General features: G+C 46.1%; 1 protein-coding gene across 2 annotated transcripts in view; it reads left to right on the top strand.

Moving 5' to 3' along the window:
- The first annotated feature begins 1,045 nt into the window (after positions 1-1,045).
- Positions 1,046-15,832, top strand: part of LOC144500592 (integrin beta-3-like) — a 106,710-nt gene continuing 91,923 nt past the window's right edge. The window contains exon 1 of one of the 2 annotated variants that reach the window (XM_078223756.1): positions 1,046-1,284. In XM_078223756.1, the coding sequence (XP_078079882.1) occupies positions 1,215-1,284 (70 nt within the window). In that variant the 5' untranslated portion in view covers positions 1,046-1,214. Of the gene's footprint in view, positions 1,285-1,873; positions 1,892-15,832 lie in introns of those variants that run through there. The other variant, XM_078223757.1, reaches the window with a different exon arrangement.

The following is a 15,832-nucleotide window of genomic DNA, read 5'->3' as shown; positions in this document are numbered from 1 at the left end:
GCTGAGAGAAAAGGAGATGGCAGATCCTGTCGGATGGTTCCCTGAGCGGACTGTCAATGTCATTTGGCAGAATGCCTCATCACCAGAACTCACAAACAAGCACCAAGATCTGGCTTGGCTGGTGGTGAGAAGGGCACTCCCCGTCAGATCCTTTATGCACGCCCGGGGTCTCAACCTCACCGCACGCTGCCCTCGAAGTGGCTGCGGGGCTGATGAGACGGTGGCACACCTCCTTGTGGAATGTGCCTTTGCAAAGAAGGTCTGGAATGAGATGCAGTGGTATTTGTCGCGGTTCGTCCCGGGCAGCTCGGTGACGCAGGACTCTGTGCCGTACGGGCTGTTTCCGGGGACGCACACCGAGACAAATATCAACTGCTGCTGGAGGGTCATCAACTCGGTGAAGGACGCGCTTTGGTCCGCCCGAAACTTGCTGATCTTCCAGCTGAAAGAATTGTCCTCGACCGAGTGTTGCAGACTGGCACATTCCAAGGTCCAGGACTACGTGCTCAGGGACGCGCTCAAGCTTGGGGCAGCCGCCGCCAAGGCACAGTGGGGAAAGGCCACCGTGTAAAGCGTCTCAACCGAGGCAGACCGAGGGCCGGGTAACTGCAGAATACCCTCGGCCTGCGTAACTGTGTGCCAACCTGAAAAATAACGGCACACAGTAAACTCTGACACATGTATATAGTTTTAAGAAATGAAATGTAACGGAATGTAATGTTTTTGTAAATGAGCACGGTATTGGACTGTAAAAATGATTCTTTTTTACACTGTTTATGACATTTGGATCTGTAATTTTGCAATGTTTTATTGGAGAGTTTTTTTTGTGAATAAAGTATATTTTTGAAATTAAAAAAAATATGTGTATATAATATATATGCATGTTTATACTCCCTCTGTGTATATGTGTGTATATTGCGTATATGCATGTTTACATTCCCTGTGTATATATTGTATATGTGCATATTTACAGACCCCTCTTTGTATATGTGTGTGGGTTTGTCCACTCCCACTGTGTACATGGTTGTGTTCACTCTGTGTATACGTGTGTACATGTGTGTGAGTATTTGTTCCCAGGCGGCGCTGCCGATCTCCAGTGTTGAGAAAGGTCGGGCGGGGTTTAATTAAAGTTGTGAAAGTTTTTTGTTTCTGCTACAAGTTCCCTGGCCGAGACCTCAGTGTCTGAGCTGCTGCCGCTATTCGGAGCCACAACAATGGGGAGAGCCAGCCTGACAGCCGGGCACATCGCACTGCTGGCTGCGCTCTGCATCAGCGCAGCCCGGGGTAAGTGAGCCAGATTCCCCTCGGGACACAGGTCTTCCTGGGATTCATGATGGACGAGGCTGTGATAGACCGAGGGATCGCTGGGGGTGGGGGGATAAGTGCTGCAGATCCCCGCAGACAGGTGAAGGGTAAATGTCAGGTATTCCTCCCTGGCGGTGGGTAAGAAATAAGGAGAGGGGATTCTTGGATATGACAATGTCCTGAGGGACAGGTAAGGTATTCCCAGCGGTTGTCTGACCTCTGAGTGGCTACAAACCCATTTAAAATGGGCAGCTGTGTTAAAAAGACTTTTATTTCCATGATGAGATTGTGAAAAATGCTGCCAGCGGTTTTAATATCAATAGAAATAGTGCATATTTTCAAATTGAACTAAATAAGCCAGAGGCTACAGTTTTTTTTATTTCAAAAATATACTTTATTCATAAAAACTCTGGAATAAGCCATTGCAAAACGACATTTCCGATCATTACAAACAGTGCAAACAAGACCAGTAATTTTTACAACACTCATACAGTTCATTGCTGCTGCTGTACAGAATGACTCCAGGATACAAATGTGAAACTTGCACTGGACACGAAACCTGGAAGGACAAACAATGAGAAAGAAGGTAACAAACCCCGAGAGGAGACAGGCTGGTGGGGTGGGCAGACACAGAGTAGATACAGAAAAGTGTAGCCAATACATTTTGTTGCAAAATATAAACGATTCAAGCTAAACAGTACAATGTTAAAGAGTAGAGACATTGGGGCGGGGGGGGGGGGGGGGGGGGGGGTGGTGGGGGTTCAGCTGTTTACACTCAAGGGTGACATTGGACTGTTTAACACAATCGTTAACAATTTTATCAAAGTTTATTTATTGGTCACAAGTGAGGCTTGCATTAACACTGCAATGAAGTTACTGTGAAATTCCCCTAGTCGCCACATTCCGGCGCCTGTTCGGGTCAATGCACCCTAACCAGCATGTTTATTCAGACTGTGGGAGGAAACCGGAGCACCCGGAGGAAACCTACGCAGACACGGGGAGAATGTGCAAACTCCGCACAGACAGTGACCAAGCCAGGAATTGAACCCGGGTCCCTGGCGCTGTGAGGCAGCAGTGCTAACCACTGTGCCACCCACAAAGCATTTGGGATCCTGGGGCTTTATATGAAAGGTGGGATTTTCCAGCCACGCTCGTCCCAAGACCATAAAATGCCGCCCGAGTTCTAAGAACTTTCCATGGTCCGCCCCTCGCCCATTCCGACTATTCCTGAGCATTCTCTCCAACTCTTTTTCCAGCCGTTTTCTGCCAGAATACTTCACAGCAATTTATTTCCAGAATGTTCTGCATTGCTTCTCGACCTTTTCGCTTCACTGTTCACAACAGGAAGAGAAGGCCCATCAGGTGGCTTATTGAGCAGCCAGTTCCAATGTGAGTTGTTCACTGATCATAAAGACAAGAGTCCTGCGGGCGGGACGGTTTCACCCCCCCCATAGCGTATAAAAGTCAGGAAATTGCGCTCAACCTGATATTAGATACTAGTTTGGCCTCAGCTGGAGTATTGTGGTCAATTCTGGGCACCACACTTTGGGAAGGATGTGAGTGAAAGCTCTGCAGGGGAGATTTAGGAGAATGATTTCGGGGATGGCGGATGATGAGGCTGGAGAAGCCGGGGTTCTTCTTCAAGCAGGAGAATGCCGAGGCGAGAGTTAATGGAGGTGTGTAAAATCATGAAGAGTTTAAATAGAAGCTCTCTCCATTGGAAGGGCCAATAACCAGAGGCATAGTTTTAAGGAGATAGCTTGGGCTTGTAGTCGCTGGAGTTCAGAAGAATGAGTGGGGGGTGGGGAGGGTGGGCGGGGGAGAGGGAGGGAGGGTGGGGGGGGGGAATCTGATAGAGGTATATAAAACGCAGAAAGGGATTGATAAGATGGACATTGCACAGATGTTACCCTTTGTGGGACATTCTTTGATTTGATTTATTATTGTCACATATATTGGGATACAGTAAAAAACGTTTTTTGCGCTATAAAGGAAAAGCATACCATTCATAGAGTGCATAGTGGAGAAGGAAAGGAGAGGTTGCAGGATATAGTGTTACAGTCATAGTTAGGGTGTTGAGAAAGATCAACTTAATATAAGGTATTCCCATTCAAAAATCTGATGACAACAGGGAAGATGCTGTTCTTGAGTTGGTTGGTACGTGTCCTCAGACTTTTGTTTCTTTTTCCCGGTGGAAGAGGGTGGAAGAGAGTGTGTCCAGGGTGTGTGGGGCCCTTGATGATGCTGGCTGCTTTTCCGAGGTAGCGGGAAGTGTAGACAGAGTCAATGGATGGGAGTCTCTCTCGAACAAGAGGTCATAGAGTGAGAGGAGGTAGGTTCAAAACTGAGATGAGGAGAAACTACTTCTCTCGGAGGGTTGTGAATCTGTGGCACTCGCTGCCCCAGAGTGCAGTGGAAACAGAATCAATCAGCAAAGGACTATGGGGAGCAGGCAGGAAAGTGGAGTTGGGACCAGGATAAGATCAGTCATGATCATGTTAAATGGTGGAATGGGCTCAAAGGGCTGAATTGCCTACTCATGCTCCTAATTTCTATGTTCTTATGAGATAGGTAAAAGAAGCAGACAAGACCTTAGGGAATACATTCTTGCGCAGTGAGTGGTTAGGATTTAGAATGCACTGTCTACTAGGCTGGTGGATACAGATTAAATAGTAAACTTCAAAAGGGAATTGGATTAATATTTGAAGGAAAAATTAATTACAGGATTGGGGGCAAAAGCAAGTAAGTGAGTAAATAACAAACTGAGATTTTGATGGGCTGAATGGCCCTTTTACATGCAGTGCTATTCTCAAATTGGAGGAATCTATAATTGCAAACCTGTTTAGAACACACAGGTTGGGCATGAGGGAGGGGGCATGGGGGAGAGGGGTGATTTCCTCAGGTTAAAGATTGGGGAGGGACAGTCTCCTGGATGTCTTTGTAATGTATGAATTAATTACAACCACGCAACATCATTTGGACAAAGAAATAGTACTTTTAAAATATAATTTTAAATCTCTCACTTGCACGTGGGAGGCAGTGGTGTCGTGACACTGTCACTGGACTAGTAATCTAGGAACATAGGGTAATGCCCTGGGGACCTGGATTGAAATCCCACCATGGCAGATGGTGAAACTTGAATTCAATAAAAATCTGGAATTAAAAGTCTAATGATGACTATTGCTGTAAAAATCACACTAGTTACTAATGTCCTGCCATCCTTACCTGGCCTGGTCTACATGTGACTCCAGATCCACAGCAATGTGGTTGACTCTTTAAGACCCTCCGTAAGGGGAAGTAGGGGTGGGTAAAAAAGGCTGAAACAGCTGAGGATTCGACATCCCATGAATAACAAAATATGAGTGTGTTGTTTTTAATTGTAAACCGCAGCACAGCTATTTCCTCCTTAACAAAGCAAATGTATCTGAAATTTTAAACCCTTTTTCCCAGGATAATCTTCGAGTTGCAGCTAGTCTTTGTTCAAATGCCTGCAGCAATGGAATTTGTAAGAAAAGTGGAAATAGCACATATTGTAACGCATATGGAGAGTATTGGGACTTTGGATAAGGTGGAAGATTACAATCACAATGATGAAGTGGTGACCATTACAGTGATAGCGGGAGTGAAACTCTACCATGTGTATCCTATCACTAAGCCCCATTTACCCTCACATGAACTCACTGACCTTCGTGAGATCTGTAGTCCTGAAAGCTTTCGATTCTTGTGTCTCGATCGATTTATTACCTGGTACCTGCCTCTGTAACTTCATCCAACCTTTTCCACCCCACTTCAAATCCAATCCCTCCATTCTTCTCACTCCTCTGCATGGGCCCTCTCCCACACCAAACACAGTAGTATCTCCAGCTGTCCCATGCTCTAGAATTACCCCCACTAAATTTCTGCTTCTCCGCTGACCCATTGTTCCTTTGGGAATACTCCCACCACCACCCTGCTGTTGTCCATCCATCTGAATATCACTGTTTTTTTCCATTACCTTCTATCACAGTGTCAAAATGTCAGAAACCAGCCTTCCATCCATTGACTCTGTCTACACTTCCCTCTGCCTCAGCAAAGCAGCCAACATAATTAAGGACCCCACGCACCCTGGACATTCTCTCTGCCACCTTCTTATGTTGGGAAAAAGTTACAAAAGTCTGAGGTCACGTACCAACCGACTCAAGAATAGCTTCTTCCCTGCTGCCATCAGACTTTTGAATGGACCTACCTCTCATTAAGTTGATCTTTCTCTACACCCTAACCATGACTGTAACACGACATTCTGCACTCTCTCGTTTCCTTCTCTATGAACGGTATGCTCTGTCTGTATAGCGCGCAAGAAACAATACCTTTCACTGTATGTTAATACATGTGACAATAAATCAAATCAAAAACTCCCCCCCTAACAGCATTGCAAGTGTATCTACAGCACATGGACTGCAGCAGTTCAAGAAGGCAGCTCACCCCCGCCTTCTCAAAGGCAATTAGGGATGGGCAATAAATGCCGGCGCTGCCTGCAAAGCCGACATCCACTGAAGGAATACATTTTGCAAAGTACCTTTGGAATTTCTGTTATGTTAAAGTTGCTAATTGAAGGCTTGTTCCTGTTAATGATGTGGCAACTGTGACATCAGAGCCACAGCCTACAATGCAACTTGAAGCTCACACTCTGCTATCAGCTATTGATAGCTGATGTTGCGACGTGCATATTCTTGTATTTATTTTACATTTACATGCATACTTGTTGACTGTCAGTGACACATGATGGTGACCACATCGCTGTAGATTTGTTGGTGTCTGCCTGTGTTTTGACACGTTGAAATCCTGCCTTTACCACGGCACTGTGTGGAAACGTGTCTGGGCGTATTGCTTAATTCACCAACTTTTTTTTTTCACGATACTCTCATCATTAACCATTGAAATCCAGTAGCTGTGGTGGGAACTTTGGAACTGTTCAATTTGCTGAATTTCTCTTTGTTCCCAAAATATGTTTTTTTATTCATGAAATTTGTATGGGCATGTTAGAGTACCATCGAAATGTTGGAATTCACACAGTGCAATTCAGCTTAAATACTGCAGATCTGTGATTCCCAACCCATGTGCTGTGAAGAGCCCCCAGGTGTGCCACGAAATAAGGTTCAAAGTGGTTCAAAATTCGTGTAATTAAACTAAAATTCACCTTCACCTTCAGCTCTGTGGTCGGTGTCTCCAAGACCTGACGAATCTTGAGCCTTGTGTGCAAGTGCCAGCTGGGAAAGAGCTGCACATGCGTCATTTCGATTTTGTATGTCCTTCAGTCCTATGCGCGTGACCAATGGGACTTGGAGCTGAAGACAAAGGTCCCATGCGCGCCCACACAAAAAGCGAAAACTCAGAAACCTGGGAGAAGCAAGAGAGACAAGGGAAAGGTTTCCAAAACAACAGGGGAGAAGATTGAGGAAGGATGTGATGGCATTGGAGGCAGTTCAGAGGAGGTTCACCAGGGGATGAAAGGGTTGACCTTACTTTATCAATCACAGTGGTTAGCGCTGCGGCCTCACAGCTCCAGGGACCCGGGTTTGATTCCCAGCTTGGGTCACTGTCTGTGTGGAGTTTGCACATTCTCCTCGTGGGTTTCCTCCGGGTGCTCCAGTTTCCTCCCACAATCCAATGGTGTGCGGGTTAGGTTGATTGGCCATGCTAAATTGCCCCTTAGTGTCCCGGGATGTGTAGTTTAAAGGGATTAGTGGGATAAATATGTGGGGTTACAGGGTGAGGGCCTAGGTGCGTTTGTTGTCAGTGCAGACGCAATGGGCCGAATGGCCTCCTTCTGCACTGTAGGGTTTCTATGAGAGATTAAACAGTTTGGGCTTATACTTGTTGGAGTTTAGAAGGATGAGAGGGGATCTGATCGAGGTATATAAAATTTTAAAAGGGATTGATAAAGTAAATGTAGACCAAATGTTTCCCCTTGTGGGGCAATCTGGAACAAGAGGTCACAGGTTTAGGTTGAGGGGCAGTAGATTTAAAACTGAGATGAGGAGGAACGACTTCTTACAGCGTGTGGTGAATTTGTGGAACTCGCTGCTCTATAGTGCGGTGGACTCTGAATCATTAAATGTTTTTAACAAGGAGATAGATATAATTTCTGATTAAAAAAACAGGTTAAAGGGATATGGAGGATAGGTGGGGAGGTGGATTTGAGACTAGGATGAGATCAGCCATGATCTGGTTGAATGGTGGAGCAGGCTCGAAGGGCTGAATTTGCCGACTTCTGCTGCCTAATTATGAGTGGACAGGGAGAAGTTAAAGACAGTTTCCAGTAAGGGAAGAAGACAGAGAAAATAGGAGATGTCTGGAGGAGGGGACCGAGTGTAGGGTAACAAAGTTTGCGGATGACACAAAGATGAGTGGGAAAGCAAATTGCGTGGAGGATGCGGAAAGTCTGCAGAGAGATTTGGATAGGCTAAGTGAGTGGACGAGGATCTGGCAGATGGAGTATAACGTTGACAAGTGTGAGGTTATCCACTTTGGAAGGAATAATAGTAAAATGGAATATTATTTAAATGGTGAAAAATTACAACATGCTACTGTGCAGAGGGACCTGGGGGTCCTTGTGCATGAATCGCAAAAACTCAGTTTGCAGGTGCAAAAAGGCAAATGAAATGTTGGCCTTTCTCACGAAGGGGATGGAGTATAAAAGCAGGGAGGTCTTGCTGCAATTGTACAAGGTACTGGTGAGGCTGCAACTAAAGTACTGCGTGCAATTTTGGTCCCCTTGTTTGCGAAAGGATATATTGGCCTTGGAAGGAGTACAGAGAAGGTTCACCAGGTTGATACCGGAGATGAGGGGGTTAGTTTATGAGGAGAGATTGAGTAGATTGGGCCTGTACTCGTTGGATTTTAGAAGGCTGAAGGGAGATCTTATAGAGACATATAAGATAATGAAGGGGTTAGACAGGGTAGAGGCAGAGAGATTCTTTCCACTTCGAAAGGAAACAAGAACTAGAGGACACGGCCTCAAAATAAGGGGGAGTCAGTTTAGAACAGAGTTGAGGAGGAACTTCTTCTCTCAGAAGGTAGTGAATCTCTGGAATTCTCTGACCGTTGAAGCAGTGGAGGCTACCTCGTTAAATATGTTTAAGACACAGGTAGATAGATTTCTGATCAATAAGGGAATTAAGGGTTATGGGGAGCAGGCGGGTAAGTGGAACTAAACCACTATCAGATCAGCCATGATCTTATTGAATGGCGGGGCAGGCTCGATGGCCTACTCCTGCTCCTAATTCTCTCAGAATTTTGTTATGGTATCGAGGCACGCCCTGACATATAAAAGGTTGGGGACCACTGCCCTCAGGAACCTCACTCCCGGGCAGTGCACATTACATTGACATTACACTAAACATTTCCTGAGGGGTTTTGTACATGATCCAGCCCTTGGTTCACTAAACTAGTGGCTGGTTATATTTGCAGCTAGTTGGAAAGTTCTGGAGATCAGTCTTCTCAAAGAACCATCCAACTGGATCTGCCATCAGCCTTTCCCACAATGCCTCGAAGATGTTACATGCATACTTACTGCCCGATGGACTTGGGGGTCACAGGTGTTTCTTCTGCACAAGCTTTTCCTTGAGGTACAGGTGGTACAGCTTGGTCCAGTTGAACAGAGCATTCTGTGGCAACGTAGCTGGACCCATCCTTCATGAGACTGGGGACATATAGAGCTTCACAGAGTGACACTTGGTCCGGAATTTTACTGGCACACTCACCCTGATTCCGGGGCGGGCGAGGCTCGGAGAACGGCATTCTCTGTTGGCCTTGGGCAAGATCGTACAATCCCCGGGCGTGCGTGCCAGTAAAATTCCGCCCTCGGTGTCTGCGTACCATAGGTGTACACACAGCTTAATGCAGCCATACACAAAGATGGCCATCAGGATGAGAGCAACATTGAATAGGATTTTCCTCTCGTTATCTGGAGATTGTATATGGTGTCCCTGCAGACATGGTCCATTTTTGATCTCTGGGTAAAATCCTTCGGGTGAGGTGAATTAGGGCCTGTGTCAGATCTGCACGGCAACACAGAGCACCTCACACACGATGAGCAGGTTCTGTGAAGGGAGGATCACTCCGACATACCCAGCTACTGTTTCCCCATGGTGAAATGCTCCCACTCCCCGGTCCCTCCACACCATAACCTCAGCACCTTCAGGTGTTCCGATTCGATGGGAAGGGGGACAAAGAATTGGTCAGCTCAGTTCCCAACGAACATGGCCTCGCTCCTGCCACAATTTACTCTGGTTCCCCAGGCCAGCTCGAACTGGTCTCAGAAGCTCATCAATCTGCGCACCGATAGTGGATCCAAGCAGAAGCAGAGACATCATCCATGGGTCGGGAGGCTTTGACCCAAGTGCCTCCACTGCCAGGGATCATCACTCCATTTATGCCCTTCCCCTTCCTGATAGGCTCAGCAAAAGGTTCAATGCAACACAAAACAAAACAGGCAATAGCGGGCAGCCCTGCCTGACTCCAGATTGGATCAGAAAGTTTCCAATTCCCACGCATTGGTTGAAACTGCACTACTGATGTTTGTATAGAGCAGTTGGATCCAATTGCGGATTCCCTTCCAAATGCCATTTTGGAGAGCACATCCATCATGTAGGTGTGTGATATTCTGTCTAAAGGCCTTTTTCTGGTTGAGGCTGATGAGATGGGTGTCCACCCTCCTGTCCTGTATGTGGGCAATCATTTTCCTAAGTAGCATGAGGGTCTCTCAGATCTTTCTGCTGGGTGGATCAGGGTGGATCACAAACTGCAGAGCAGACTGACTCAATTGGCAATGACCCTGGACAGAATTTTGTAATCCACTTTAAGGAGTGTTACATCCTGCTTGTAGATGAGAATGATGCTACATTTCCTCACAGATTCTGACCTGCTGCTGACCAGAACAGTACTCTCGTACACTTCCAGCAGGCCTGGGATGATTCACTCCCACAGAGTCCAATACAACACAATTGCTGGGAGAGAGTAATCATAATACAATTGAATTCCACATTAAGTTTGAAAATGACATACTCAAGCCCCAAAGAAAGCCCAAGCCTACGTGGATATGAGGGGAGGCCTGACTATTCCAATCCCAAGGAGTCAAATGCAACTCAATTGCTGAGAAAGAGTGATCATAATATAATTGAATTCCATATTAGGTTTGAAAATAACAAACAAAGCCCACATAGATGTTGAATAAATATTCTGAGCAGGATTTTCTGGCTGCGCCCGCCCCAAGACCGAAAAATCCCCCTCAAGGTCAACGGACCTTTGCATGGTCCATGTCCCGCCTGCTTTCGATTCCCATGGCAGATGGGATGGGAAAATTCCACCCTCTGTGTCTGTCTTCACGATGAACACAAGTTACCTACCAGAAATTGATATACCCAGAGCTAATAAGAGTGAGGAACACAAGGCAATTAATTTCAGCAGAGGAAAAGGATGGTAGGAACGTAAGTGACAAAGGTTTGACAAATCCCCAGAATCTGATGGTCTACAACCTCAAAAGAGATAGCTGTAGAGTTGTGGATGCACTTTTTTCCAAACTTCCCTAGATTCTGGAATGCTCCAAACCGAATGGAAGTTAACAAATGCAACCCCACAAAGGAGGAAGAGAGAATACAGGGAACTACAGGTTAATTAACTTGACATCAGTTGTCTAGAAAATGCTGCAATCTATTATTAAGAAAGTCTTAACAATGCACTTGGGAAATCAAAGCACAATCAGACAAGTGTTGTGCACAATTTTGGTCCCCATATATAAGGCAGTTCAAACTCGCATTGGAGGCAATACAGCAAAAGCTCCAGGTTTGGCTCCTGCAATGAGAGGACTGTCCCATGATGAGTAAATTGGACCTTTACTGTCTGGGGTCAGAAGGATAAGATTGTGATCTCATTGAAACGCAAGATTCTGAAGAGGTTTGACATGGGTGACACTGAGAGGTTGTTTCCCCTAGTGGGGGAGTTAGAACACAGGGGATAAGGGGCTGATTATTTAGGACTGAGATAAGGAGAAATGTCTTCAGTTAAAGGTTTGTGAATCTTTACCCCAGGGGGTTGTGGATGCTGCATTGCTGAATATATTTAAGGCTCGGGTAGATAGGTTTTTGGTCTCTAATTAAGGAGAGGAGCTCTTGGTCTTACTGAATAGTGGGGCAGGCTCAATGAACTGTGGTCTATTCCTGCTTTTATTTCTTATGTTCTTCTGTTCTTATCAAACATTGTTGCTTTCAACAGTTCCATTTATCTCAAAGAACCTGACAGCATTTGTCAGCTTGTCTACAGTTTTGTGGTTTGCGTGGTTTTCTCACTAGTTGACATTTACAGGTCCTGTTATTGAGGACCGGAAGGATTGGGAGGCGTTGCTGTCTGTGGGCTTCGCAGCCCATCATGAAAGCATTTGCTGATCTTCAATATGTCAGGCCATACAAACTTTACCGAGCCGCCTTCTTCCTTCAGGCTGCTGATCACAGCGCAGCTCACCCTGCGTATCTTTAGGAAGAAGCAATGCCAACAAACCACATCCTGCTCTAAAGAGTGGTCCCTGAACCGGGAAATGATCCAGGGGACTCCAAGGCAACGAGTGAGCATACTGGTTCTTCACCTCTTGGAGACTTTCCTTGACATTCGTAGTGTGATACCAGTGGGGTGGCATTGTGACATGGTGGTTAGCACTGCTGCCTCACAACGCCAGCGAGTCAGGTTCAATTCCGACCTCGGGTCACTGTCTGTGTGGAATTTGTACGTTCGCAATGATGTCTGTTCACAGTCAGATCCACCAAGTAAAGCAAACCCACAAGCCTCCTTCTGTACTGTAGGGATTCTATGATAACCCTCAGGACTTGCATGGGGAATCACTGATTGGCCTCCCTGTAGGACTCATTGAATAACCCCAATCCTGGGGATTGGTAATTAACTTACCAGGTGGGGCTCGTATAATGAACCCTTTATAAAGCAGGCCCCTGCATGGGTCCATTGATGTATTGTCCCGATTGGGACCTGTTTGCCACAAGCCTGTGGTTTTGCTTTACTTGGTGTCAGACGTCATGCAACTTAGCACATTTTACCACCAGAAATCTCGAGGTCACCTCCAGTTTGCTGCCATCACTTCTGGATCATCAATAATGGGACTGCCGTCTCCACCATCATCTGGATGTTGCCAGTGCTGAGGTGCATCTAAGAAATGCAGATTGACCTTTACCTTAGCAAGGTATCTCACGGTTGAAACACATCACAGAACAGTTCATACTACACTTCAATAGAGGCCATCTTTAAACCCATTTAAACTACATTAATCTCAGGTCCCAACAAGATAGTCGGTTACGGTGTTCCCAGCATTGGGATCTGTTTCTTCTTCCTGATGTGTTACATTAACCCCGTGCTGAGGCACAAGTCCTGGTCTCTCCAGTGTTGGTGTTTTTCTGAGCTGACATTGACAGCATTCTAAGATGAAGAAGAATCCAGGCGATCCCCAAATTGGTGCCGGTTTTCCCCTTTTTTTTAAGCAGCTTTATGCCTGCAATCCATGCTGCTCCCAGTATTCCCAAGCTGCTGTTTGATGCTCCCAGTATTCCCAAGCTGCTGTTTGATGCTCCCGGTATTACGGAGCTGCTGTTCTGTGTTCCGGAACTGCTGGTTGCTGATCCCAGTATCCCAGAGCTGTTTTTTGCTGTTCCCAGTGTTCCCGAGCTGCTGTTCGCTGATCCTGGCGTTCCCAAGCTAGGATTTGCTTGGCACGTCGCTGCTGCCAGATCTTGGATCTGAGGGATCAGCCTGTGCGTTGTTGTCCTTGGCATCTCGCGGTTTATTGTGATGATGTCAGTGACTTGCTTCACCCTTCATCGTCTGATGAACAGCCAATCACAGCGGTCCCTCCATGCCATCCATTCCCTTTTGCCATTCACCTCGACATTGGCAGTAACTCTTGTTCAGTGTTCCCTCTTTGCCACCTCCCAGTTTCCTGATTGTCCTTCTACTGCTTCATCCACCCTGGGGGAAAGTCACAGTCTCAGTGGTCGAGTGTTGGGGTTTGGCAGCTTGCTATCACCTGCTCTTTTCCATTCTCTTTATCCCTCTCTTCATCCCTTTCTCATGGTGGTTTCACAGCAGGTGTTTCTTGGCAATGAATCTGGGGTGCTCTCCTTTGAGGCAGCCTCATTTGTTGTACCTTCCTTGTACCCCACCCCTCACCCATCACCCTTTGATCCTGGTCACCTATTTATAGCTAAGGCTATGCTTTGGGCAGGCTTTATAGAGACGGCCAGCTTCACCACACAGTTTAGAACACTTATTCCACATCCTTTATCCGGTGGTCTTCCTGCTCACAATCCCGACTGATAATTGGACAGCAGTTGGTTACCATGTGGCCAGATTTTCCACAGTGGTGGCTAACCCAGTGAAGAAGGTTATCTAGGATTGCAACAGGATCTTGATCAATTGGGTCAGTGGGCTGATGAATGGCAGATGGAGTTTAATTTAGATAAATGCAAGGCGATGCATTTTGGTAGATTGAATTGGGGCAGGACCTACTCAGTTAATGGTAGGGCATTGGGGAGAGTTACAGAACAAAGAGATTTTGGGGTACAGATTCATAGCTCCTTGAAAGTGAAGTCACAGGTGGACAGGGTGGTGAAGAAAGCATTCAGCATGCTTGCTTTCATTGGTCAGAACACTGAATACAGGAGTTGGGACATTTTGTACAAGACATTGGTAAGGCTACACTTGGAATACTGTGTACAGTTCTGGTCACCATATTATAGAAAGGATATTATTAAACTAGAAAGAGTGCAGAAAAGATTTACTAGGATGCCACAAGACTTGATGGTTTGAGTTCTAAGGAGAGGTTGGATAGATTGGGACTTTTTTCCCTGGAGCATTGGAGGCTTGGGGTGATTTTATAGAGGTCTATAAAATAATGAGGGGCACAGATAAGGTAGATAGTCAACATCTTTTCCCAAAGTTAGGGGAGTCTAAAACTAGAGGGCATAAGTTTAAGGTGAGAGGGGAAAGATGCAAAAGGATCCAGAGGGGCAATTTCTTCACACAGAGGGTGGTGAATATTTGGAATGAGCTGCCAGAGGTAGTAGTAGAGGCGGATACAATTTTAAAAAGCATTTAGACAGTTACATGGATAAGATGGGTGTCGAGGGATATGGGCCAAAAGTGGGCAATTGGGACTAGCTTAGTGTTAAAGCTGGGCAGCATGGACAATTTGGGCCGAAGGGCCTGTTTCCATGCCATAAACCTCTATGACTATCACCCCGGATTGTCCTGTGTACAGATACAGATCTTACATCAGTAAGGGAATCGAGGTTTATGGGGATAAGGCAGAAAAGTGGAGTTGAGGATACTTTCAGTCATGATCTGATGATAATCTACAAAGGGGCAGCACGGTGGCACAGTGGTTAGCACTGCTGCCCCACAACGCCAGGGACCCAGGTTCATTTCCAGCCTTGGGTTACTATCTGTTTGCATGTTCTCCCCATGTCTGCGTGGGTTTCCTCTGGGTGCTCTGGTTTCCTCCCACAGTCCAAAGGTGTGTAGGTTAGGTAAGGTAGCCATGACAAATGCACAGGGTTACAGGATTCTGGACACCATTCCTGTAGATTTTGCACGTCACTGCGCTATTGAAGAAATGTGACGGAAGGAATTACAGCCCAGCTGGCCTCACTCACATCCTGTTATTGGAAACATTGCCAGAGTCTATAATTAAGGCTAGGTTGATTAAGACCTTGAAAATTATCTTCAGCTGGGCGGGCACGGTGGCACAGTGGTTAGCACTGTTGCCTCACGGCTCCAGGGATCCGGGTTCAATTCCGGCCTCTGGTCACTGTCAGTGTGGAGTTTGCATGTTCTCCCCGTGGGTTTCCTCCAGGTACTCCGGTTTCCTCCCACACTCCAAAGATGTTAGGTTAATTGGCCATGGTAAATTGCCCCTTAGTGTAAGGGGGATTAACAGGGTAAATATGTGGGGTTATGGGAATGGGGCCTGGGTGGGATTGTTGTCTGTGCAGTCTCAATGGGCTGAATGGTCTCCTTCTGCACTGTAAGGATTCTATGATTCTGACCTGGACTCTGATGAGAGACAGAGTGGATCGGTAAAGGGTTGGTCACACCAGACCATCCTGATTTTTTTAAGAAGAGGTGATTACAGAAATGCATAGGTGAGAATCCATGGATGTTAGCTAGTCTTCCTGAAGGCATTTGATAAACTGGATGAGCACAGGGCAGGGATAATGGGTGGGTATTTTTATTGGCAGGTCTCGCAAGGATATGCAGTGTTGCCCCAACCACTTATCATATTTAAATGATGGAATAGAGTGTACCATATCCAAATTTGGTGATGACACGATGATAGTTGGCATTGCGAGTGGTGTAGATGGAGGCATAAAATTACAAAGAGGTATCGATAGATTTAGCGAATGGCCAAAACAGGAGCAAATGGATTTCAGCAAACATGGAGTCCACCATTAAAATCAGAAAATGCTGGAGAAACTCAGCTGGTCTGACAGCA

Source organism: Mustelus asterias, chromosome 11 (assembly GCF_964213995.1).
Source record: "Mustelus asterias chromosome 11, sMusAst1.hap1.1, whole genome shotgun sequence".
NCBI classification, from domain to species: Eukaryota; Metazoa; Chordata; class Chondrichthyes; order Carcharhiniformes; family Triakidae; genus Mustelus; species Mustelus asterias.
The sequence above is the reverse complement of the archived record's forward strand: the minus strand, read 5'-3'. Positions and strand labels throughout refer to the sequence as shown.